General features: G+C 40.3%; 1 protein-coding gene across 4 annotated transcripts in view; it reads left to right on the top strand.

Annotated features, from left to right (window-relative positions):
- The first annotated feature begins 228 nt into the window (after positions 1 to 228).
- LCP1 (lymphocyte cytosolic protein 1) overlaps positions 229 to 27,676 on the top strand; it is a 48,978-nt gene continuing 21,530 nt past the window's right edge. Inside the window, exons 1-8 of one of the 4 annotated variants that reach the window (XM_040991392.1) lie at positions 229 to 335; positions 18,794 to 18,882; positions 19,491 to 19,654; positions 19,805 to 19,934; positions 21,159 to 21,291; positions 23,752 to 23,833; positions 25,250 to 25,415; positions 27,133 to 27,275. In XM_040991392.1, coding sequence (XP_040847326.1) covers positions 18,819 to 18,882; positions 19,491 to 19,654; positions 19,805 to 19,934; positions 21,159 to 21,291; positions 23,752 to 23,833; positions 25,250 to 25,415; positions 27,133 to 27,275 — 882 coding nt within the window. In that variant the 5' untranslated portion in view covers positions 229 to 335; positions 18,794 to 18,818. Of the gene's footprint in view, positions 336 to 18,766; positions 18,883 to 19,490; positions 19,655 to 19,804; positions 19,935 to 21,158; positions 21,292 to 23,751; positions 23,834 to 25,249; positions 25,416 to 27,132; positions 27,276 to 27,676 lie in introns of those variants that run through there. The other 3 variants (XM_040991389.1, XM_040991391.1, XM_040991390.1) reach the window with 3 other exon arrangements.

Here is a 27,676-nt window from a genome sequence, read left to right as displayed (position 1 = left end):
TAAGGAGCCTCCCTACAGACAGCTGAAGCAGAAAGAGAAGAGCAAAATGCTTATGAAGAGGAAGTGGCAAGAGGCGTCTGAATTTCAGTGTGACCTGTTCCGTCAGGTGATTTTGGGTGGAGGAGGAGATGTGAAGAAAAAAAAAAAACTTTAAGTAAAATGTCCTTATAAAGACAAAATCTATTTCTTTCCTGGCTGATGATTTGTCATTCTAGTCACTTCCTGCCTTGTGACCACACACCCCGGGCTTGACAAAGCTGTTCTGCAGATCAGAAAGGAGGAGGTTGCTGGTCCCACACCAGTTCCAGGTCTACTGAAGAGAGTTTTTCTAAAAGGTAACTTTGCTTCTTTGTGTTTAAGTGGTTTTGATGCTGTGCAGCTCTGTGGGGATTGTAGATTTGGCTGCGGGGATGCTTGAGCTCTGAGCACCTGTCACCTGAACCTGCTAGGAACCCTGCTGCTCTCAGACCAGCTAAGCAATCTGCATTCAACAGGCTGGGATGGAGCCCCTTAGCTTTCAGGATTGGGAGATTCTTGAATTGTCCCTAGTAATTATGCCTCCAAAGGTACGTTTTCGGGTTTATTTTGACCTTCTTGAGACAAACTGTGTTCAGATTCATTTCTGTTGCTTTGCTTCAAGAAGACTGTTTACTGTGATTTTATCTACTTTAGAATGTTTTCAGCAAAGTGGTTATTGATCAGTTAGATGGTGCTACTCCTTGGCCTAATGGGGTTAGTTTAATTTTAGCTCCTGCGGTTCTATTTTTCTAAAAACTGTTACAGGATGTTAGTGGATGTATTAACATCTCAAATCATATGGTGCTGAATCTGACGCTGGGTTATAGAGTGATTTTTGGCGCCAACGATTTTTAATGGGTGTGCTTCATAGCCACATGGAATATAAAATAAAGTCTTTTCCATTTGGTCTCTAAAAATAAAGGCTGTTTGTGTTGCTTAATTGCACTGCTTTTTTGTTTTAGAAGATTGTCTGAATCATTTGTTAAGCATGCTCCAGTTATTCTGGGGGAAAGCCTCTGTCTATGATAGAAATTATTACAAAGTTAATATGGAGTATTCCAAAAACTTTGCTGAAACATAGAAATGATTAATCTTGAAGTGCCAGATTTGACTTTATTAGTGCAATCAGACAGTGAGCCTTTGACAGTCCTTTGGACTGGAAATGGAGACAGCAACTGGCATAATTATTAAAGTCTATCTTTTTTTTTCTTAATCAAGTATTAACAACTTGTTTTCTCAAAAATTTTCCCTTAAAGCAACACTTTTAAAACCCCTCAGTGGATAAATAAAGATGGGTTATCCACAGACTTCTTGATTGTGAATTTATATAAACTTATTATGTTTGATTTCCATCAAATGAAAAGTATCTAAAGAATGTGTGGGCACACTTGAATGGAACTAACCATTAGTATGTGATTTCTCAAAATTACGAACTGGATCCATCATATGAATTGCAACCTCTCACCTTAATAGTCTTAAACTATCCAAAGCGTGGAATCAGTGAGAGTGGCTGGAATCTCTTAAAAGTACAAACCAAGAAAAAAAAAAAACAACCAAACAGTGTTTTCTTAAGTAGACATTACTGAGAATAAAACAAATTAGACAGTAAAGAAATGATAATATCTATTTTCTTCGCATTTGGGAAGGAACTAAAATGACAAAGGCAATTCAAAGTAAATAAAGCCATTTTATAAAATCAAGTTTAGGCTGCCAAGGTGTCACCCTGATGTCCTGATGTGCTGCACACCGTCCAGTCCCCTTTGTGGGACTTAGTCCCCAGTACCATTAAGGCAGAACTTTCTGGGCTGTGCCCTCTGAACCAGTGCCACTGAGCTGTAGTTAGGAAGACATTTACTACTAATCTCAGGGGTGATTTCCTTGTAACATTTGAATTTTTGAATCCTTCCGAAGGAATCAGCAGTCTGAGAAATAATTTCAGTACTTTAGCTTCATGTATAATTTCCTCTGATCTTTTTGGAGAGGGGAAGGTCAACAGATAAAGATATATTAAAAGTTTCATGTAGTAGTAGAATGGAGATCGACTTTCTTTTCATTAGTACACGATTTTAGTGAAAAAAAAGGAAATTGTACGTTCATAAACTTATTTCAGCTCACTTCCCCAACCTTACTTCTTGCGACTTCCTTTTTGTCTTACCACCCTCACCCATCCCCCACTCTCTGGTTGCTCTAGACCACAAGCCACCAGAAAGTTCTATGCTCTTTCACTCCTTTTCACTCCAACTGTTCCTCTAATTGCTTTCTTCTTGTAAAAAATTCAATCATTTTTCAAGGTTCACTTTAAGCAGCATGCCCCTTTGGAATCCTTCCCCATCAGCTCCCATTCCCACTCACTTACTGATCCTGGAGTAAGTGTAGCATGAATCATATTATTTTAGCTCCAAGTCCTTATGTGCTGGTAGACTTGAGATCTTTCTCCATCTTTTGTAGCTCATACGAGGTGCTGATTTATTTACTGCACTGAAGATTTTTCCATAGTTCCTTTTTAACTGAATATTTATTGATCTCTCATGGTAGCGGATATGAAATAAGGCACAGCAATAATGTGGTGTTTTATACTCTACCATGCTTACGGTTCATTTTAGTCTCAAAATACCATAAAGACATTGACCTTAAGGGTTGTATGAAACTATACAATTATGTTAAAATACAGAAAAAATATATAATCTCATTATTTTAGTCTAATAAAGACATTGAGCTAAAACTCACTACTCTTACCAAAACAGGCATCTCTGAAAACAGAAAGCATAAGAACAAAAATCATAAGCTATTATTTAATGTTTGAATTGTTCTTGAAAAATTCTGAAGTCAGCTTCTTATATAGTACCCTTTGTGAATACAGGAGAAATGGCAAATAAATGTTGTGATTAGGTTATATAAAATTCAGAAACTTGCTCATTGAGTTATATCTATGAAATCAAAGTTTATAAAGGTAAATTATGAAGCCACTGGATTTTATAACTAAAGGTAGATTATATTGCTGAGCGACATCACTTAGCTTCATCTAACTTTCCGCCTAGAGTTTGTTGATTTGGTAGTTTCTTAACTCACACGTATCAATTGAAATAATCCTATTCACTTACATTTTACATGCCTCAGAAATAAAAAATTTGAATTAGAGTTCATGAAAATACGAAATGAATCAGTGTCTGCAGATTAAAAAAATTTCCTTTATGCCTATTATGCCAGGTGACAATTCACCTCTTCAATCCCCATTGTTTTTGTTGTGAACACCTAGAAATTAGGATGACATGGTCAGTCCCAGGACTATCCCTTCCGCCTGCTTTCCCCAGTTCTCTCCTTATCCTTCATCCTGTCAGACTGTTGAGTGTTCCTGTTTTGCTTTGTCAATCCCAGTAATTACATCAGACTTCTCAGCTATTGCCTAATGACCCCATCTTGTATGATGTTGCAAGCAACAGTGGGAAGGGAGATGAGTTTCATGTTATCATGCAAATAATAACAGCTAATAATTACTTCCTACCTACTTTTAACTGGGTATTTTTCCTAATCTTTATTAACTTATTAAAGCATTTAATCATGGAGAGGCTTTTACTTTCTATCAAAAGGGAATTAATTCATTCACTTATTTAATTTTCTACAGTTGAATAAAGTTGTATTAACTATAAAAATAGCTACTCCAGGAATAAGCAGGCAGCAAACTATATTGTTTTTTTTTAATACCAAAGCCCTGAAGTAAAACTTTAGTAGTCATAACCTCTCCTAAATAAGGTTGATGATATAGCTGTTCCTATGAAGCAGGGTAAATATGTATCTACCACACCAACATTCAGCTTCTCTGCAAATTTAAATGAATAGTTGATCTTTTTTATCAATTTAGAGACCCAAATGTGGATCACAAAATATGATCTCTAACCCCAAAACCTTAAAAGCGTTTGAGACTTGGAAGTTTACAATAATTTTATTCAAGTGACATTCCCATTTTCTAGGCTGTTGTGATGGATACAAATGCATTAAACACCTCAGTATTTATACTCTAGAACATATATCTGTAATTGTACCATAATGGCTGAATGTAGGTGTCCTAGAAATTGAAAGAATGAAAGATCGTTTTAGTCGTGGGTGAAAGAACAGAGGTAAATGACCCATTTACTCACTGAGTTAAAATAAGTTTGCTTAGCTTCATGGCTGTGTCAGCCCCACTTTCAAGTTACAAGGAGGTTGTTTCTCAAATATGGTCAGTTGTTTTTTCTGGCGGAAGGAAAAGCTAAGAAGTTAAATTGAGGAACTTAACAAAGCCACAGTTTTGTGGGTGCAGCATTGATTCCCATTTTAGTCCAAAAGTAATAGACAGTCTCTTGCACACACTTGCTCTCTCTCTCTTTCTCTCTTCTTCTCTCTCTGAGACACACACACACACACACACACACACACACACACACACACACCCCTCTTCTTGACTGACAGATAAAATGAAGAGATTACATTCTCCCAAACAGAAAACCCCAGACACCAAATTTAGCAGGCAGATGAATTATGCATGTGAATTGCAGTCTCTCGGATAATTTGTTTTTCTTTTTTCCTGGATGCATTGTCAAGGAAATGAATTAGTGAGATAATTACCTTGTATTTGAGTAATATCCTGCATTTTGATCCCTGTCTGGTCATTCGTACTAGAATATGTCCAAGCCGTGTGTCCAAATGTATGAAATAAGAAGATACCCAAATATATTTTACACAAGGTTTGCAAAAAATTTTCTATTCACCAATTTCTCAGGCAATATTTATTAGACGTACACCTTAGGTGGAGTATTTTTAAATGTGTACTTTAATGACATCCTCCAACCCATTTTCTGGCAGGCAAAGTTCTAGTGTAAATACAAGCTCATAGTAGAGAATGCTAGGTGATGTGGTACAAAGTGAAAAATGAGAAAACTTGAAGACTATGTGTTCAGTTTTGCATGGTTTTGTACCCATCCTTTACCTAAAAAAAAAATAAAATAAAAATTGAATTTCTGTTGCTATTTCCCATCCTATCTCTATGGCTTTCCCACAGCCAGGAGGTGAGGGTAGCCGCCTGGGAGGGTCTTTTCTGATGGTGCTTTCCCCTCATTGTCTTTCTCGTTGAGAACTTCCATCAGAATATCAACCACTGAGAGTGACGGTTGAGACTCCACCTGTGTGGTGGCGATCCTACTGTTTCCCTCTCACACGCACCCTCCCTGCTCTCTGTCTTGTACTTTCAGGACCTCCATACATCTGAGCACATGTCAGGCTTTTTTTAAAGCTTAGAAGACTTCTATAATTCCTTCCTTCCATCTGTCCTTCTTTCCTTCCTCCCTTCTTTCCTACCTTTCTTCAAGATTTATTTATTTGAAAATCAGAGATACTGATTCACTCCCCAGATAGTGCAATGGCCAGGGCTGGGCCAAGCTGAAGCCAGAAGCCAGGAGCATCATCCAAATTTCCCACATGGACGCAGGGTCCCACATACTTGGGCCAGCTTCCTCTTCTTTTCCCAGGCCGCTAGCAGGGAGTTGTTTTAGAAGTGGAGCAGCTGGCAACCAAACTGCCCCTATATGATGCTGCAATTTTAAGTGATCACTTGCTTACCCTGCTTTCCTTCCTTCTGAGAGGGAGGAAGTGAAGGAGGGAGAGAGAGAAAGAGAGAGAGAATTAATTTACATCTGCAGGTTCCTTCCCTAAATACCCATGCATTGCTAGGACTGAACCAAGTTGAAGCCAGAAGCTGTAAGCCCAATCAAGGTTTCTCATGTGGGTTGCAGGGCCACAACTGCTAGAGACATCTTCTGCCTGCCAGGGTATGTATCAGCAGAAAACTAGAGTGAGGGGTGGAACCAGGACCCACACCCAGGAACTCCAATGACACATGTGCCAAATTGATGTCTTAACAATTAAAGTCCCAGTCCACCCCTATCGTTTCTTAAAGCAGCACGCTATCTGCCATTCCTGTGTGTAACAGTGAAAGATAAGGTGTGAGGAAGGGTGAGCAAATGTAGAGACAGGTCTGGGTGCACATCCCAGCCTTTTACTAAGTGTGGAGGCTGAGTATGTGCCTGAGCCTCTGAAACCTATCTTCCACACCTGTAGAACAAGGCAGGTTCTGTTGTTAGATCTGTACCCGGGTCCATTGTCACTTTTCATTTCTGCATGTTGTCCATCCGTGTGTGCATCTGTCACACCCAGCATCATGACAATGTGGAATCATGAGAAGCACTTGAAATAGAGTCACTCATTTGTGTCCACAGATAGCTACATAAAGTTATTATTATTCCCTTACTACAGATTTTGATAAAAGAAATGTTATGGTACAGTCCTTGTAAGTTGGTATTGATATCTGAGAACGAAGCTGTAACTTTCAACAAATGTGAAGATCACTTTAGTCCATCAAATTAATACAAATTTCTTCCCTCTGCTTTTATTTGTTACTTGCCAATTTGTTGGTAGTATCTCCTTTTCTGAAAATGAGCTTGACATTAGAGAGTCTTAAAGAACAGTTCCAAGGAGCTTTTTGAAAATGAGATCACACAGTTCATTTCTCTGGTTTCAAGCTCAAATTGCAGTGGAGAATCTGCCTGGAGAGGAGGGAGCAAAGGTCAGGTAAACAGAACACAGGCTGGTCCAGTCAGTTCCTGAGCACCGATGACCCAAAGAAGGACTTGCTGCTTGTTGGCCCCATCACAGATGCCCAAAGATCTCTGTTGTTTTGTGACTCATGATGGATGTGGTTGGGCTTCTCTTCAGATTATTATACATTTTTCCACTCTGGTCACACTTCCTCAACTATGTTAGAAGGTACTTTCCACTGTCAGTACCTCAGACAGCAAAGTCTAAGGACCAGTACCCTTGATCACTTAACACAAGGTCAGCTCACACCTGTGCTGTTGACTTCTGGCCACTGTCATCGTGCAGCTGTGCCACAGTGTGGGAGTTATGGCTCCCAGGATGCTGGGATTCCAGCGTTGTGATGCCAAAAGCCAAAACCAGCTAGACTAAATATGTTTGGAGATAGAGTGTGGATGTGAAATCTAAATGTATTTATATACACGTATATCATATACATAATGAAGTATAATTTTTGGATGGTGACTCCATGTAATATATCACCTAATTTGTAGTAGAAATTATTTGGTTTCCAAAGTCAACTTGTAGAAGTTCTAGTTTTTAAAAAATTCCCTCCTTGTCTTGCTTGCTTCTTTCTTTTCCTTTCCTCTCTCCCTCCTCTCACCAGGCACGTTGGGCATACTCTGTCTCACTTTGTCCTATCACAACCCCCTGAAGTGAACCCTGTTGGACTAGTGATATTCCCTCTTACAGATGAAGAAACTGAGACTGAAAATTCAAGTAATATGTACAACAACACATAGCAAGAAGTAGTTCAGGCAGAAAATATACCATTTTTTTCACCATGCTGTGATGCTTCCTGGTTCTTTTTTTTTTTTTTTTTTTTTTTTAGTATATACTGATCCTAATTTCCTAAAGGCAACAGGATCATTCGTTTCTGAGGGTGGTTTATGGAAGCCTCAAATGCCTTTATGCTCACTTGGACTGCAGGATAAGTAAGCTGTACCCAGGCCCAGGTAGACCTATAATTTACACCTTAGAGCCATGGGGCTCCTATACAAAGCCTGTTTCATGAACTGTCTCTGGAGGATTTTTTTAACCTTTTGCTTCTTTAGATGCTTCGCGGTTGTACTTTCCTCATACCTTGGCGAAAACCGAATGAAGACTCCTGAGAGTCTACTTCCCTTTTTGAACTAAGTCAGTGACTCACTTTGAGACTTTGGGAAGTAGCTTCACTCCCTAGGCCCCCATTTTCACATTTCTAACATAGTCCCTTCCCTTCCCGCTTTGCATAAGTTTCTTTCTTTATTATTTGGGTTATTTATTTATTTGAAAGGCAGACGCACATGCACATACACAAGCACAGAGGTGACAGGGAGAGAGAATGTGCCTCCATCTGGGGATGTGCTCCCTAACTCCACACGACGACCAGCTTGTCTGAGAACTTTCTCCCACGGGCCTCTCTTGAGCCATTGCTCTTGCCTTCCAGCCTCCGCATTAACAGGCCTCTCGAGTGTGGAATCAGACAACATCTTAACCACCAGCCCCTCATTGTCTGGATTTACTGCAGGATTTTGTAAATCAGAGACAGTAATAGTAGGAGGGATCTATGTGCGTATAAACAAGCTAAAATGGCTTCTAAATAGAAACAGCTGGGATTTTTTTGCATTCATTTTTCCTGCAGTCAGTGCAATAAACCTTGCGACTGAAGATGACAACAAGTATATATCCCAGAACACTGATGTTTTCCTTCTAGAATCAAGAACTACTGAGAAAGAGAATCATGCTGGCACAGCCCAAACTCCCACTCAGGCCAGGATATAGAACAGGTTAATTCTGCTGCTACTGTATGGCAACATTACCTGACATAAAAGAAAAAACACAGTATGTGTTTTTGTGTATGTGCATAAGTGTAGATGTGTGGGGTACAGTGGAGGGGTGGTTGGGTGAACTCACAGCTTCAGGCATCCCCTGGGGTTCCTGGAATGGGGGTAAGACACTCCTCTGGACCTCGTGCACAGGACACTGCGCCAGGGCAGTGAGCTCTTGATCTAGAGTGCTGGATCTGGAAATAGGAACCACACTGTGGAGGTCTGAATCCAGGTTGAGAGCAGAGCGTACTCTTTGGTTCCCACCCACTGTTGGGGAACCAAATGCCTGAAACCAGGATGACTGCTCTACTTTCAGCTTTGTCATTGCAGAATTAATTTCTCAACTCAGCCATCTTGTCTTCTGGGTATGGCATCCTGTGGTGAATTGTTTCAACTTGGTTTGCTTTCAGGTTGCTAAGGGAAATCAGAAGGGCTTCATGCAAGTTTGAGATCAATTTACTGATGAAAGCAGGGCCACTCGCTCCCGTTGCTATGGTCACAGTGACCTGGAAGGTGCATGGTACCATCCAACCTCCCACTCAGGCCAGGGGATAGAAGAATTGGACATGGTATTTATATACATGATTTGGCACATTATTTGCAGTCCAGGCCTAGTGTGAGCCTTTACAATACCCAGATTCTGTTCTCCCTCATATGCAGAGAACATAGTTGAAATTATATTAATGGGACGCTTAAAACCATGGACACTTTGCGCTCCCTGTGTTGGGAAGGCCTTTCTTAAATAGCAGTATTCTATTTTAAATTTTACAACTTATGGTGGAGGAAATAGGGAGGCCTGGATCCTAGTGCCAGATACTGAAATGTGTCCTAGAGATCAGATGGTCCTTTAAGTTGGGTGTCATTTCACAGCTTTGTGGGAAAATGAGTGGCTACACAGATCACGTCTGCATCCTGCGGCAGTTATTTATTTTAATGAGTTATTTATTTTGGAATAATGTAAGAGTTACCAAAGAAGGTGAAATGATAGCATATTGTTCCCTTAAGTCCCTCATTCAATTTACTGTTTTTTTTGGGGGGGGGGCTATTTCATTGATTAGTTTGATTAGGGATTTTTTTTTTCCTGAACTTCTTAAAACATTTTAGTTGACATATAAAGGTCTATGTATTCTCCATGTACAACATAATGTTCTGAGGTGTATGTACATTGCAGAGTGCTACATGTGCTAGCAAAGGCATGATTCTGCAGTTTTTACTTGTGTGATAAGAGCATATCACATATGTTGTCTTTCCATTTTTTAAGTACACAATGTATCATTATTAACTACAGTCAACTTGCTGTTCAGGAACCTTGTCCTTGTTCTTTCTAGCCTTAACTGTGTGTCTTTTGACTGACACCTCCCCAGATCTCTCAAACCTCCCCAGATTGTGCAACCACTCTTCTGCTCCCAACATTTATGAGATCAGCTTTGTCTTTAGAGTCTATACTCATATGAATGAGCTCATGGATATTTGCATTTTTGTGCCGGACTTATTTCACTTAGCTGAGCATCTTCCAGTTCCATTCATATTTTTGGAAATGACAGAATTTCATTTTTTTTTTTACTGCTGAATAGTATTACATTTTATACACGTGTCACATAGTCTTTACCCAGTCATGCATTGTTGGACACTTAGTTTGATTTCCTATATTGGCTGTTGAGAATAATTTTCAATAAACATGGGGGTGCAGATATCTTTTTTACATGCTAATTTCATTGCTTTGAATATATACCCAGTGTTGAAATATATTATATGCTAGCTTTGTTTTTAAAGAACTTCTATACTTTTTTTCTATAATGCCTGTAATGGAATCAAGAAGATAGCAAAGAAAGCGATCAAGTATCTAGAAAATAAGCCTTTTAAGAAAACAGGTTGTAAGAATAAAAGGACCTGATGCAATCACCACAGGATGTGATGGCGTTTTTATGAATTGAACAGCTAGCACACTTCCCTCTGAGACTAGCCTAAGAAAGAGGGAGCTTTAATCGTATCAGACAAGATTTAGGTTACAAGGTAGAGATATGAGACACCAGAGAGGTTGTAGGGTTTCCTTATTTAGGTACTTTGAAGAAAATAGTAGGTGGCTTTCTTTCCGGGACAGTTTGTTCAAAGTTTCACCTAAAAACTGGAGTGAACTAGGGCAGCGTGACTTCAGCTATAAGATGGGAACATCCCAGAAAATGGGCCTTGCAAGCTGCGCTGGTCCTTGTTCTGTTTGGAGCTAAGCAGTAGAGCAGCTGAGCCACGGGCATTTGCCTGGGTTCAGCAAGGAGGTAGCATCTCACAAAGCTCTACATTCTACTGAGGCAGGAACAGAAGCAGAGACCCCCCAGCCCGAGAGGCCAGCTGGCCTGGGGATGCCCACTCCCCTGCTTGCTCATTTCACAGACTGCACTTCTGGGTCAGGCCATGGCTGGTGATTGTGCCACTGCCTATTGCTAGGATCATGTCAGTGCTACCTACCTTGTCTTTCCTTGGTCCTAACTAGAACGTCGGGACCTTTAACAAAGAAGAAATGTCATTGCTTACAATATAAGGGAGGAAAGTGAAGCTCAACGAGGCCAACTGAAGCCTGGAGTTAACACAGACAGATCATACCCTAGGTTTCCTGGCTGCCAAGGTAGGCACTTCTGCCACTTGCTGCCAGTCATTTCAGTCCTGGTTTCTTTGGAGATGTGCATGTGAAGTAATTGTCCCAGCATCTTGCTGGCATGGACTGGTTTAGATATTTGATGTTTTCATTTTTTGGTGTTCCTCTGTGCTGTGTTCCTCTTGTCTGATCTTTTCTCCCCCCTACCACAGCCTTCTGTTTAATCTTATCATGTATTCATTTTAAATCTTCACAAGTTATGATTTCTTTTTAAGATATTTTAGTTTGAAAATTTGTTTGAAATTTTATTTTTTTACTGGAAAAACATAGATACAGAGAGAAGGAGATATAGAAAGATTGTCACTGGTTCACTCCCCAAGTGGTACAACAACAAGAGCTGAGCTGATCTGAAGCCAGGAGTCAGGAACTTCTGGATCTCCCATGCAGATACAGGGTCCCAAGCCTTGGGGCCATCCTCAACTGCTTTCCCAGGCCACAAGCAGAGAGCTGGATTAGAAGGGGAGCAAGGGATATGAACTGGCACTATATGGGATGCCAATGCATGCAAGGCAAGGATTTAGCCACTAGGCTATCATGCTGGTCCCTAGTTTAAAAATTTTATTTGAAAGACAGAGAAAGCAAACTTTACCATCCACTGTTCACTTCCCAACAACTGTACCCAGAAAGCTGGATCTAGACCAGGTTGTAACCAGGAAATTAAAATTCAGTTCAAATCTCCCATGTAGGTGAGAGAGACCCAACCACTTGAGCCTTTACTTGCTGCCTTCCAGAATATACTTTATTGGAAAGCTAGAACTACGAAAAGATTTTTATTCACTTATTTACTTTCCTTTTATTTGAAAGAGAAATCAAGCCAGAGACAGAGTAAGTGAGCAAGAGAGAGATACTCCTCCATCTACAGTTTCATTGCCCCAGATGCCCACAACAGTGTCAGGTTAAGTTGGAACCAGGAGCCTGGAACTCAATCCATGACTCCCAGGTGGATGAGTAGACCGAGTACCTGAGCCATTGTCTGCAGCCTTCCATAGCACCCATTGCAGGAAGCTGCATCAGGTACACAGGAGACAGGTACTCCTTTTAGATGTAGGCATCCCAAGAGACATTAACCATTGCACCAAATACCTGCCCTTAGAAATGCTTTCATTGTACTATACATTTGACAATGAAATAGCTATAATCTATGTGTTGCATTTGAAACTTGACATTTATCTGTGTAATTCATAAATATCCACTTACCCGCCCCACCACACTTGTGGCCCCCACCAGCTACCCTAGCAGCCAGAATGATACTTTATACATAAACATGTAAGTAGAATGGAAAAAATGAAGGACATCTGAAATTTTGATTATGGGAAACAACCAGCTAGTGCATAAGAATAACCAGCTTTTTGAAGAAATATGGCTGGGTTTTTTGCCTGGAAAAAAGTACCTACCCATCATTACAAATACAATTTTAGAGGTCTATAACTCTTGGTTAAGAATACCTGGTCTCAGGAAACAAAGAAATTGAATTAAAGTACAAGATGGCTTCAAACCTTTTGGAGAGACATATGGAATTAAAAGAAAAAGTGTATTTGGGGACAAAAACTTTCAAAATCCATTGCAGTTTTTCATAGCACTTGTTTTCTGTGAACTTGCTACTGACATCTCGTATTTCTCAGAAGTTCCTGAAGCCGAAAGCTTGAATTTCCAGCTCTCCGGGTCGTGTTTGGTGACTTTCCTCAGCAGCATTAAAGGCCTGAAAGTAGCAGGTGATCAAGTGTCAGGGCCTGAGGCTGTGGGGCTCCAGAGAAAAGATGCACTGGGGAGTCCCTGAGCTTTCAGCAGGGGGAAGTTGCGAGGTAAAGTCTTTGTGGTTAGGCTGAATGTGAAGCAAGGCTGTGGATTTTCCGAATAGAGTATGAGAGCATCAGCATCTACAGCCTGGAGAAGGAGAGAAGAGCTGAGTCACTGAGAAGCCCCCTGGGCCCCAGCCTGGGGTGTCCCCTTGGCTCGCACTAACTTGTTGTGTGGTGCTTCTTCAGTAGGGCTGGTAATGTGGTGGGAATAGGAGGTATCAGGAATATACAACAGGGAGGAATAAAGGATGGGAACTCTTGGTAGGCGATGCAGCCAAGACTTGTGAGCTTGGTTCTACACGACTTCAGGAGCCCCTCAGTGAAGTGGTCACAGCACAGACAATTCCAGAATACTCCTGGATGATCAGATTTGGAGTCCCCAGCAGCTGACTTCCCACAAGAGTCTGCAGAGAGAGCATCAGGAGGGAATCTCTGTGTGTGTCCATAGGGTGAGCAAGACAATCATGTAGACTGACTAGACAAATGACTCATCAGTGTTCCTTCAGATGGCTATCTGTGTTCGAGGCCACTTACGATCATTTGGCTATCTGAAAATGAAGGTTTTTTTTTAAAAAAATGTGTTTTTAAAAACCATCTTGTACACAAAACTTAGGCATCCGTGTATCCATTGCAAAGTGGTATCCTGAGACTATTATCATCACCTATGCCATAGCAGTATTAAAAAATAGTGAACACAGAGAATATATGGTATGTGACTTCTGCTTTAGTGTTACATGGTTTCATTTCTTTAGTCATCATTGTCTGATGCTAAAGATGGCAACATTAGCATTGTTCATGTTTTGTGTTACTGGCTACTCATTGAGGAGTTTGAAAGTTGGCTAATTCCACCCCACTGGATATGTACTATATATGTTGGGGTAGAGCTAGGAATTGGAATCCCGAGTGTCCAATTTTACATTCCCTCCAAGTCAAGTTGCAGGAAAAGGGGAGCATATTTAAAAGAGCGCCTGAGTGTTGTGAGGCTGGGTTACAGGTGCCTCCCTGATCCTGCTAGCTTACCTAATGAGGTGTCCAATTGTTAAATCTAAGTGGAGTACTGCCACCCTCCAGAAGTGACTGGGGAGAAGTGACTCTGGGCAGGCCACCTCTCCTCCTCCCTTCTGCTTCATTCACGATCGGTTCTGAAACTGCTCAGAAAACATTCCAGTTACATTTTAACATGCACTTCAGAGAATGCATATGCTTCTGTAAGTGCCATGGCACTGTGCTCACTAATAGACTCCTACCAATAGTTTCTGTGTTCAGACTTCAGGAAACCTGAGTCAAGTACTTTCATAATAACCCATTCTCAGAAAGTCCCTTTTGCCACTGATCTGGGAAGTACCAGCTCTGTTGAAACTCAAACTCCACTGTCTTAAGGGGATTATGATTTTAAAAAGCAAAAAACCACAGTCTTCCCATTTTTTAACAAAGGCAAATGCATGGTACTTTTTCTTAATAAAGATTTACTTATTTTTATTGGAAAGGTAGATATGCAGATAGAGGGAGAGAGAGAGAGAGAGAGAGAAAGAGAGAGAGATCTTCCATCTGTTGATTCACTCAAGTGACCGCAACGGCTGGAAGCTGATCAGAAAGCTGATCAGAAGCCAGGAGCCAGGAACTTCTTTCAAGTCTCCCACACAGGTGCAGGGTCCCAAGGCTTTGGACCATCCTCTACTGCTTTCCCAGTCCACAAGCAGGAAGCTAGATAGGAAGTACAGCAGCCAGGACATTAACTGGAGCCCACATTAAATCCCAGCTTATGCAAGGTGAGAATTTAGTTGCTAGGCTGTCGTGCTGGATCTGCATAGTACTTTGACCAAGTTTCTTGGGGTTCTGTAGCTACTGACTTAATAAATTAAAGTGCTTGCAGAAAAAGCCAGCATCCAGACATGATGTAGATGGGTCGTCTGAGATTTGAGATTGTGATTCAGAAGTGGAGTTCAAGAACTTACCACTGATGTGCAAGGGACCTTAAAATGGTCTCTGCAGCAGGGAGAAATTAGATGATAGAGTCGTTAGACAAGGGCACTCTCAATGCAGAGTGGCAAAGCAGAGTGAAGATGCTGTTTGTTAGTGCCTGGATAGTTCATGCTTTTCTTGGCTCTCAGTTTAGCCTCCCAGAAGCACAGCATGGCCCGTGGCCACAGTACTGTCTCTACTTTGCAATGTGGTGCCGGTGCTTTGCCATCAGAAACCTTCACTCATCATCCTTACTAACTTGACTAACACCTTGAAGTAAGCAGGAGTTCAAACGCATACGTTTTCCCCATGCAAACATTTGGAAGACAGTGTAGCTAATGTTTGATTCTAATGCCAACAGTATCTTTCTTTGAAATGGTCTGAACTGGAGGTTTTTACGTGAATTATTTTCTCTTCCTCTTGCTTTGTTTTCCACAAATGCGCATTCAGTTCAATTAGCTGAATGTCTCTACTCTACTATGGACTTTAAAGGCTCTGATAATTCTAACCCTTCCCTGCTCTGCTCATTTCCCACCTACTTCCTGGCACTGCCCTGAGGGATATTTGTATGGACAAAGCATCTCACCTCACTGGTCCTATTTTCTTCTCCTATAAAATGAGGAATTGCTACTAAGTTATTCCTGAGCTTTCTTGTGTCCCTAAAAGTTAAATTGTATTTACAGGACTCCTTCTTAACTAGAATTATTTAAAAACTTTTCCCAGGTATCTATTTGTGTTTGAGTTCAACAATAACAAAATGAATCAGAACAACTCCAGCCATTGACCATCCCTTCTCCAATTCACCTTTTAAACTAATTCCATCTGAGTCTCTCTTGCTTTAGCTGTTGAAACAATAGTTTTGAATTCTTGTGACCTAATATACTTCTCACTGCTTGGTTTCTCCACATTGGCCCTCCCCATTCAGAAATTTCTGGAAAAGTTTGTTACAGATGCTAAAAAGTTTGTTCACATTGACTTATCTGCCATGTTTAAAAACAACATGTGATTCATGAGTCATGGAGGGCTGGTGGATGAATTGGGTCTCAGGGTTAAAATGCTAGTTAAGATACCTACTTCCCATGTCAGAGTGCCTATGTTCAAGACCTGGCTCTGTGCTTGAGTACAATTCCCTGCTAGAGTACATCCTGAGAAGAGATAGTACTTGAAGCTCCACCACTCAGGTGGCAGAGCTGCACTGAACTGCAGGCTGGCCCCATTGTGGATGCGTGGGGAGTGAACCTGCAGGTGGGAGCATTCTCTCCCTCATCCTCTCTCCCATCCACTCAAATAATTGGTCATGGTGTTACATGATTTTTTTCTTTTCTTCATGCATTTTTATTTATTTAATGCTAAAATATTTGCTCTGCTTTTAAGACTATATCATAATCTTTAAAAAAAATTTTTTTAAGATTTTTGTTATTACCCAGCACTGTGCTCCTTTTGTTTCTTCTCTGACCCTACTCTTCACACTTAACAAGTGGCTTCATGTCCTACCCACATTTCTGTATATCATGTATCTCCTACAGGTCTCTAAAATCTAACATTCCTACACCACAGGAAAAGACATACTCAGATCCAGAAATCTATTTTTTCCTTCTTGCTTTTAACATTGTTTCTTTGCCCTTAGAGTAGCTACAGGCTTAGTGTAATATGCCTGATATTAAGTGAAGAACAATGGTTGCCTTTAGTGGATATTCATAAAACATGTGGTCAGTGAACAACTCTATCTCATAATCTCATGAACACCTGTGAACCAAGAGGTTCAAATAGTAAACACAGGAACTGCAAGCCAGCTGTAGGGCTTTAGGTACCTAAAGTCTAGTACATTGTACAAGACCTTCCTAAACCTTAGTGGGGGAGCCTTGTAATAATGCACATGTGTAGCATGGGGGTAAAAGTGAGAACCAATTGAAATCAGCCACCAAAATTTAACAAAATAGTCATAATTATACTCTAATGTCTTCAAACAGCAGCCTTGATTCCTAGGCATGGGAGAGTAGAAGCATCTTAAGTTGGAATGCCTAAGCAGGCTCATCACAGGGTAGCTTTTAATCTTCCATGTTTTGGACAATTCACAAGAATTGCCTAGTGGATGAAAGGATAAAATGAGTGACTGATGGGAACAGAAGGTGTGGAGCCTGGGTAGAGGTGTGGGAGAGAAAAAAGATGACCTGCCCACTCCTCTTCCTTCAGGAAGGAAGGAGACAAAGATTTGAACTCATAGATGTCTGTCTCTTGGAGTTATTATGTAGATGAGATTGTATTTATCTCTACAAATAAGCCTTCCAAAGTTTTTATCTTCTTTCAGACAACCCAGTGGACTAATATATTCTTAGATATACAAACCAAATGCTAAAATCAAAATGTTATTGATAAAAAGTAGATTTTTAATTGAATAAAAATGTAACAATGAATATAATTCTGTGATTTTCAAATCATGCTCCCAGGAATTCTCATAGATCAACCATGTAACAAAAAAATAAAATACAGGAGTGGCAGAGATTTTTTTTTCTATATATGCACACACCATATATACTGATATTTTTAACAAAGTTTCTCAAGCTTGCTGTTTGTTTGCTTTTATTTAGACATGACATTTCTGTTAACATGGTGTTGCTTGAGCAAACCCAGGCTGGAATGCACTGATGCATGCATGCATGCAGCAGGATAAGCTGGTGGAGAATGAGTGCAGATTTGTAAAATTGAGTTTCACATATTTGGGGCATACTGTTAAAAGTGTTGGTTTTTTGTGTGTGATTGATTGGTGGTTGCCATTAACAACAAAAATAGCAACACAGCGTGATATAAAAATATAAAAAAGGAAATCAATGAAAACATCCTGTCACAGATTTATAAAGTATTATTGGAAGATCGATGTTTCCACTAAAATATCCAAAATATGTCACTGTACCCTTCCCCAGTGGGGCAATTCAGCCAGCCTCCATGACTGCCTATTGGAAACATGCTGATGTGGATTAGCTAAGGACCTGGGCAACAAAATGCATTTTCTCTTTTCATTCTTTTTCTCCCCACTAGAGGCCAGCAACAATGCACACAGGGAATAGGAAGTTACTCAAGCACCAGCACTGTCAGCAAGTCTAACTCTTTAGAGAAGAAAACTTCTCCCCAGTTACAATATATGAATTATTGAAGAGTCAGATCCCCTTCATTCGCCCCTAAATATTATAAGTAGCTGATGGACTTCCTTGCTAAGTGTGTCATTTTAGCTGAATATAAAGAGACTTCAAAAGAGAAAAAAAGACATTTATGTAAGAGTATGTTATTCCTATATTGCTGTGTGAGAAACTACTCCAAAAACATTTGTCTGCTCTGATGGAGCACACCTGGTTGCCTTTTCACTCCATGTGATGTTTACCGGCACCGTGTGTCATCTGGAAGCTCAAATGGGCCAGAAATTCCCAAGTGGCCTCTCAGGTGGCTGGCAGCTGCGACTGGCTGTCATCTGGGAGCTCAACAAGGATTTCTCACCTGAGTACTAGGTTCTCATTCGCTGATATCTGTCAGTGGTTTCAGCATCTCACAGTATGGTGGTTCAGTCCCAAGAGGCAACATCCTAATAATGAACATTGCAAAAAGAAGGAAGCCAAAGTTTCCAGTTCCAGCATTCCTTACAGTGGTCAAAGTCTGCCCTAATTCTAGGGGAGTAGAATAAACTTCATCTCTTGATGTGAGAAGCAGTCTGTGTATAAAGGGAAGGAGGAAATTGTTGGGGACCATGCCTGGATTCTCCAAGGGAGTCCCCATGGAGGACTGAAAAAACACTACTTCTGGCTCACCTTTGAAAAGATACTTATGTATCATGAGAGATGCAGAAGAGTATCTCTTCATGAAATGAGTAAGAATTGCTCCTTACTGTGACCCTTTAGGATTAAGATGCACAGAAGTCATTCCTCTCTTTTCTTCCCTAGTTCAGTTGCCTAAAGCAGTGGAAAAATGGCCAGAGGATCAGTGTCTGATGAGGAAATGATGGAGCTCCAAGAGGCTTTTGCCAAAGTTGGTGAGTAGACCTTCCTGGGTACCCCAAGTTGCCAACTTCACTTTCCATGAGGGTAGCACCCAGCATTCCTGTTCAGGGCAACTTCAGTGGAACCGTAACATGAGTCCAATAGGATAAAGATGGGAATCCAGTGGTGTTGGCTAGAGGACCTGAAGAACCTATGCTTGGAAAGATGCACTTCAAAGACAAGGACTTCTTTGTCTATAGACACCTGCTGAGAGACTCCTTCTCACCTGTAGCGTGTTCCTAAAAATGACCCCTAAGTTTCATACTTTATGTCTTTCTTTGCCTTATTTGGTTGCTTTTGTTTTAATACTATTACATATCTTCTCTGACTCTTTATCACCACATCTGTAATATAGTTAGGAATTTCTACCAAAGTTTTTTCAGATTCAGTTGCCAGAACCTTTGCTTGGAAATTCTGTCTTCTGTTGTGAATGCTGGGAGTAATGCTGATGCCTGTCTCCTGCAGCAACAGGCCTTTTTGAAATGTTGACTCTTTCCTGAGGTTGTGTCATGACCTCTGAATGTCCTCCCCTGTCCTCACACCTCCTCTTGAATGCCCCCTTGAATAGTCTGGAAGCTTCAGGGTATATTTTGCATTACAGATACTGATGGCAGTGGATACATAAGCTGCAATGAGCTGAATGATTTATTCAAGGCTGCTTGTTTGCCTCTGCCTGGCTACAGAGTAAGAGAAATTACAGAAAACCTGATGGCCACGGGTGATCTGGACCAAGATGGGAAAATCAGCTTTGATGAGTTTATCAAGGTGAGTGCAACACAGAATACCAGGAGATGCATTTCGAAGACATCCAGACATTCCTTCCTACTCTTCTTGCTTCAGTATTCCATAATCCTTCCCTTTGTGAGTGTTCTTGATCCTTGCTTTGGTTTCTAAAATTTCCCTGTATTTTGGCAGCTGTTCCATGGCCTAAAAAGCACAGAGGTTGCCAAGACATTTAGAAAAGCAATCAATAAAAAAGAAGGGATTTGTGCAATTGGTGGTACTTCAGAGCAGTCCAGCGTCGGCACCCAGCATTCCTATTCAGGTAAGCTGTGTTGGTGGGTGGGGATCGAGGGTGGAGAAGGTCCTGAGATGACCAGAGAGCTCCGTTGGGATGAAGAGATGGAAAAGTGTAGAAAAGAACCATGCCTTCATGACCCGCATTCTGACCTTGGCATTCAGACCTAAAGCTGCACACAATGACTGGGGCTAACGCTCCTTCACAGACTCCTACCTGTTTTCCTGTGTATTACTGGGCTGGTTCCAGAAACCTGATCCAACAGCAGTCCTTTCTCCGTGGAGGGTCTGGTACTAGATAATCTTACCAGCTCTTAGAAAACAAAGGCTGACTACATTCCTTTGTAAATCTTGCGGATGGAAATAGCTACTCAAGTTCCTTTCTTCAGATTTCATGATTGTTTCTAACACCTGCCAAGTGATCAGAAAGTTGTATTTTCATCCTTCTGGAAAAATGTTGTATATTTACTCCAAATCTATCAATGTTAATGGAAAGTTCTACTAGTTCAGACGTCTGTGGTGGCTTGTTCAGAGTTTGGCTTTTTATTTGTGAGTGCAGGAATTTGCAGAGCCTTGCTCTGTCAGAAGTACCTTGTGGATCTGCACAGTGGTGGTGCACTGTGCAGAATGACACAAACTGGGATCGCTCAGGATTCCTGCGAGCGATGCTCATTTTCAGTGAACCACAATTTGAGAAAAGATGCTGGATTATAAGACACAACTTGAGATTGTATTAAAATTTCTAAGACCAACTCAGGACAATTTTCCTGATAGGAAAGAAATATGGTGCCACAAATTATTCAGTTCCATTGCAACTTGATTGAAATTCTATAAAGAAGTTTAGAGATGCTCGGAGCATTATCCATGGTCATCCAATATTTAAATCATCAGGGCTACAACCAGAGCTCTGAGTTTTGGCTTGTAAGCATTAAACCTCATGTATACATAGAATATATCTTTATTCTAGATATAAAACTGGATATTTGCTTCTAAAAATAGTCTGTCTATATATATACATATTTTATATAGTTGTTTGGCTCTAAGTCTGCATAGTTTATGTCCCAGAATGAACACAGATCTGTATCTGTTTCCAAAGTAGTCTGAGATATTTTTAAAAGCCAATGAACAGCAGACAATAGAGAACAGACTGAATAACCTTGAAACATTTCTCTTGGGTATAAGAATCTGAGCTCACTGTGGATAGTTGCGTTTATTTCAAACCTTCACTTTGCCAATGATCATTTGCCCACAGAGGAAGAAAAGTATGCCTTTGTCAACTGGATAAACAAAGCCCTGGAAAATGATCCTGACTGCCAGCATGTCATCCCCATGAACCCAAACACCAATGATCTCTTCAATGCTGTCGGGGATGGCATCGTCCTTTGGTACGGAACACTCCCTTCTTGGTTTCCTGTTGTATGGAGCAGCAGCACTGATGTGTTTATCCTGGGCCAACTTCCTCTGCTGCTCAGCTGCATCTGGGATTTATCTTGCTTGGACCAAGAACTCAGAATGATTTCTCATTCCATTTATATGGAGAAATATAAAAGTGCTATAGCTTGGGTGGAGAGAAGGCATGCACAGTACTTGTTTATATAAACAGCAGTAAAGATGAAAGTAATACAAGGTCAAAAACAATGATTTGAGGGCCACCTGCTGTTTTGCTGCATTTGAGCAGGGCCTATTCTGAGAGCAGATAAGCTGGGAGGGGAAACTGACACAAAACCAGCACAGCCTTTGGTCCTTCAGCAAAAGGACTGCTGAGTGGCTCACAAATACCCAGATCCCTGTGGAGAGCACATAGGGGAGGCAGGAAGTCTGTCTGCTCAGCAGGCCTCTGAATGCAGTGCTGCTCACGGCAGGATAGTGTGCCTGATGAAGGCCCTTGGAGCTTCCCCACCACTGTGGGCCATGGTGATTGGGAGGTGGCAGTGAGCAAGACATCATTTCTCACTCCTGCGGTCTAATCAGAGAAATACTATTTTCAATGTTTTACTTATTTAACTTCATCATGCAATTTCATGTTTAAATTCAACTGGTAAAAAATAAAGTTAAATAATAAAATAAAATAAGGTCAAGTTCTGATCTGTCAGGCCCCAGTCTTCCATCTAGTTTTGCCTGCCAAGACCATGTGACTCCCAGGCCCCCAGTCAGAGTTGGCATGAATGGCTGAGGCACTGGTGAACCTGCTTGCTCCCCGCAACTCCAGTCTGCTTGTAACTGTGGCTTGTTTGCCTTCCATTTCCTTTTGAAGAATGCCCTTCCCCATCCTCCCGCCCTTTTGCATTTACCATGGAGCTTTCTGGCCAACCTATACCCTAGCATCTCTCCCCCTTCACTGGCATTTTATGAAGATATTTCTTACTCTCTATTTATTTGAAAGACAAATGACAGAGATAGGGAGAACTGAAGAGATCTTCCACCTGCTGATCATCCCCCAAAATGGCACCACCAGTCAGTTCTGGGTCAGGCCAGAGCCAATAGCCAAAAACTCAATGCTCATCTACATGGGTGGCAGGGACCCAAGCCCCTGGGCCATCTTCTTCAACCTTCCCAGGTGCCTTAACAGGGAGCTGGACTGGAAGGAGAGCAGCTGAGACAAAAATCAGTGCTCATATGAGATGCCAGCATTTCAGGCAGACGCTTAACCCAACATGCCAAAACATCAGCTTCTGTGCTGACTTTAGAAGGAAATATTGCTTGCAATAGTTTGTGAATTATTGTGTTTGTTTAGAACTGTTAGATAAATTCATAGCTACACATTTCATCTCTGTAATTAGACTAGGCTTTTTGAGTCAGGGATATTAAGCCATCCATTTCTGCACATCTCCCAGAGCTAATAGTTTTTCCATAATTTCATTTTTTTCAACTAATAATTCATGAGTTTTGCTAAATTTCAATAAAGTGTGTTTTACTTAAATATGTGAATGAATACATATACATACACAAAAGTTATGAAACTGTATCTTTAAAGAGCAACCATAAAAGGATAATTGGTTAGTAATTGTTAGGAAAAAATGTTAATGCTGTTTTTCACTTAAAAATAAGTACTCACAATTAGGAGGGTTCTTTGATTTTGTTGTGCTTTTTAGATATTTTTATCAATTTATTTTCTTAAAACAGCATGGTGGTAAACTAAGGAAATTCTTTTTGTGTTCCAGTAAATATTGAAATGATAGTAATTTGAATAATACCAGTTCTTCTTTTAAAAATCACACTTGCTCTGGCTGTATGATCAATGTATCCTTTATTTAAATAAGATGGTGATGACCTAAGAAAATTTATCTTTTGTGCCCCAATTGAAGGCTAAAACAATACTAACTTGGATAAGATCTATTTAAAAAAAATCATTGCTTGTTCTGGGTGGCTGATCAATATGTTAGATGTTTAGTGGGGAAAACTGATAAAATTATAGCTGTAGAAGGATAAAAAATTATGTGATTATTAAAGCCATTAAGTCTGGTCAAGCTTTAAAAGAAATGTAGTCATTATAAGACCAGAATGTAGTCTTTTACTTCAGTGTTACAATTTTCATGGCTAGGAAAGTGAAAGTACCTCTTTAGGAAATTTGCTTTCATGTGCTAAGGAAATCAGGAACATTTGCAGCTCCTTAGGTAGCTGAATGAAGTAGAGTCGTCATTTCTTACCACAGGTCTGGGTTCAGGACATCGACCTCTCCCACAGAAAGTTTGGAATCTGGTCAAAATTGTGTAGCTGACTTTCCATCTAGGCTTGGGGTAACACAGATAAGGTTGCTGTGATGTTCAACAATGAATGCTGAAATTTGAATTTGTTGGTATTCTGTTACTCAACGATCTGCTTTCTCTTCATTGTTTCTCTTTCAGTAAAATGATCAACCTGTCAGTGCCAGACACAATTGATGAACGAACCATCAACAAAAAGAAGCTCACGCCTTTCACCATCCAGGTATATCTCCCTGAGTAACCTTAATGCAGGATCTGCTTGGTATGGATGAGCACTGGACCTGCAGTTGGCCTTTTTCAGGTGCCCAAGCCTTATTCCGCAAACCTAGGCTTTTGGCTGGTGAATTTTTGTACCTATTAGGGGCACAAGGAAATATCCCTGCCTTGTCTTTTATTAAGGGAGTAGGTGTTAGAAGGAAATTTGGGGAGATTTTCATAGTTCAGGGAAGCTAAAGTGATGGGCCTTTCTAAGAAATGAAGGGGACGTGAAACCCGGGAAGTGCTCTGGCAGCCTTCACAGCAAGATTGGCTGCAACCATGAGTATAAGAAACGCAGCTTGACTCTAATTCCCTCAATTTGTTGATTAATTGGAGTGGTAGCCAACACTCAGTAAGCTGTTTCTGTTTTTATTCTAATATCTAACATAATTGTGACTCTGTTCCTCAGAGTTATATCTCATTTCTGAAAATATGAATGATATATTGTATTTGGATTGCAACAAACCTGTGTACCTCAAAATGCAAGTAGTGATAAAGTTGAGAGCAGTGATGAAACACATATGAATGCATTTAATGTTAAGTTTAGTTGCAATGTTGGCCGTCCATAGAAATTTTCATTCATCGTCTGAGTGCTAGGCCAAGAAGACAGTTTGCTTACCAACTGATTGGTGGCTTTTGTTTGTAATCTTCCATAAAAACATTTTCTACACTATTCTGACATTGATGTCTTCTCCTAAAGATCCAAAAATAGTGTATAAGCCATAGATTGAAAATCTTATAAATTGTATTCCAGCTGTGTATGAGTTACATCACATACATTGTTGTTAATAACGAGGTCATAAAATCTGTGTATGTGGGGGGGAGAGGGGTTGTGAACTCAGGTTCGCAGTATGTTTTTGTTGCTCAATGAGTTTCCCAGTAAAAATTACTTCTTTTCCAGGAGCTGATTTGTATCTTTTCATTTTGTTAATACTCAATTGCAAATCAAAAACCTATTCTGTTAATCTTTTTTATGGTTTTAATTTACTTCATCAGTTGTCCTACCAATGATGACCAGTGACAAAACAATAACTGTCCTCAAGGGAGCCTGTATTTCTGGATAATGGAGATGCTAAGGGTGTTAATTTCATCAATCACAAGATGGAAAAAGACTCAGCTTCATGCTGACTGCAATGTGCCTCCCACTCTGGGTGATGGTGTAACTGAAAAGGTGTCTGCGTAAGCTCAGTGTCTGGACTCTGGGGTTTTCTCCTTTAGTTATGATTTACTGCTTTGCATCGTGCTGAATCTAAGGAGAATCATGTCTGTAGATCTTTATAAACTTTCCAGAAGGAAAATGTGGCTGAGTTTGCCAATCAGTAATAACCCCTTGGTATCTATAAAGTCAAAGAACAAAACCCACATGCTTTTTCTCTCATAGGAAAACTTGAACCTGGCTCTGAATTCTGCATCAGCCATTGGGTGCCATGTGGTTAACATTGGAGCTGAGGACCTGAAGGAGGGAAAGCCTTATCTCGTCCTTGGACTTCTGTGGCAAGTCATCAAAATTGGGTTGTTTGCTGACATTGAACTCAGCAGAAATGAAGGTAAGAGCAAAGTCTCAGACATTGATAATGGCCTGGCTTTCCAGTAATGCATGCACTGGGACTCAGGATGGAAGATGTCAGGAATTTACTAGTTTTGAAACTATGGTTTTATTGAGTCCATAGTACTAACTTAATAGATTCTATCCACATTGACCGGTCATTTATAAATGACAGACCAAAGGCTTTTTAAGACCACAGACTAATCATAATGTTTGTTAAAGGCATATAGCTTCATCTGTCTGGGACTCTAACCTCAGGAGCTTTTTACAAAGCTCATTTTGCTTCAAATAGTTCATAACAAATATGCTACTTGTAGCCTACAGTTTGTAAAGTGTATCCCATTTAGTGTGCTACAAATACCAGATTGAGATAAATTCTGTGTCTTACCAACATTATACAGCAAGATGTAGGTTAATGGATATAAAACCAAGGTTATACATGAAGAGTGATTCCAGAGAGCTAATGTGCAACATGAAGATTATATTTAGTAATAGTGTATTGTATATGAGTGACTTGCCAAGAAGTAGATTTTAGGTACTATTACATGAGAGAAGGAAAGAAGGAAGAAAGGAAGAATGTAAGGAAGGAATCAAGGAGGGAAAAACGAAGAGTAGGAGGGAAGGAAATAGTAAAAACAGAAAACTGAGTTGATAGGTATGCTACTTTGCTTCACTTACGTAGTGACCTCACTGTATGCATATCAGATAAAAACATTAAATTAGATATATTAAATATATGCAATAAAAGAAACACAGTAAAAAATATATTTAATGGGTTTTAAAGTTCTTAATAGGCTCTTGCCAGTCTTACTCCATTATCTCTCACCATTCCATCTGTACTTAAACAGTAACAACCCAACTGCTTTGACTGAGATCGTATCACACAAAACACACTATTATCCTTTACTTTGTAGGTACAAATCCTACCGATAGGAAATTTTATCAGAGATTAATCTTCAGATATACAAATTTATTTTTATTGATAAATTCAAGCCACAATGACCAGTAATGAACCCTGAGGCAACACCTTAAAGTCAATGTCTTCAACATAATATAAAGAAAGGGGGAAAGAAAACAGATATTTTAGTGTATGTGCTGCCGAAGTGAGCACAGAAAGCAGATATTTTAAAACTCATGAGAAAGAATATTGATTTGCAAATAACAACCTCAACTAAATTTAAACTTTCTGACTGAGCAAAATCACCTTTGTGCATTGGAGAAAACATAGAGGAGAGTTGATTACATTGTTGAGTTGCTCTAATTTTGCAGATAAGCATCTGAAATATAAAACACCTAAGGGAATAGACAAGAGAACATTGTCATTATTTCAGAATTGATCTCTTAAAAGCCAGAGTGTTGTCATGTCATGCAGTGTGGTGTGACGGACCTTGTACAGCATTCTGAACCAATAATCTTGGCTCTTTTGGGGACTGTGCCCTGATGTTCTTATGCAGAACATTGCATTTTCTTGGTGCCTTGTACATTCCAGCTATTACACGGGGATGGTAAATAAATTCACAACAGCACAGATTTGTTTTTAGGAAATGGTAATGAGGTGTTTGTTGCGTAGGAAAAGATATAAGAACTCTTACTCAAGAGATATTGGGCTGCTAGAGCCTTCTAATAGAGCTCAGTGAAAATCATGAAAATTCCCCTGGCCCCTGTATTTTTCTTTCTTCATGTTTTTTTTTCTTTCCCTTTCTTCTTTACTTCCTCAGCTCTGATTGCTCTTTTGAGAGAAGGGGAGAGCCTAGAGGATTTGATGAAACTGTCCCCTGAAGACCTTCTGTTGAGATGGGCTAACTACCACCTGGAGAATGCAGGCTGCAACAAAATCAGCAACTTCAGCACAGACATCAAGGTAGGCAATGATCTCTGACCGGGACTGGATGCAGCGCTGAGCAGGGATTGGCCATTCGTGGAGACAAGACAAAGATAGCAAGGCTGTTCTCAGCAGCTGCAGGGCTGGCTGATCGGGGTGCTGCCCTGGAGCCCCTTGCTGTCCTTCCAAGGCCCTCTGCGGCTCTATGATCTGTTCAAAGTCTGAGAACAGCATCAAATGGGATGGGTCTCCCGTGAAGTTTCAATATCTGGTGGTGTAGAGAGAGTGAACAAGATATCGGTCTCCTTTTGTCCGGTTTTATAAATGGAGGCATTTATAAAAGAGGATTTAGAGGATGACTTCTGATAACACTAATGATAGGAAAGCTGGTGCCTGTTATCGGCTAGGTATGTTTGACATGTATGTTGGCTCATTTAATC

This window comes from Ochotona curzoniae, unplaced genomic scaffold (genome assembly GCF_017591425.1).
Source record: "Ochotona curzoniae isolate NIBS_2020 unplaced genomic scaffold, NIBS_Ocur_1.0 contig_64, whole genome shotgun sequence".
Classification (NCBI taxonomy): domain Eukaryota; kingdom Metazoa; phylum Chordata; class Mammalia; order Lagomorpha; family Ochotonidae; genus Ochotona; species Ochotona curzoniae.
This window is presented reverse-complemented; position numbering and strand designations above follow the sequence as displayed.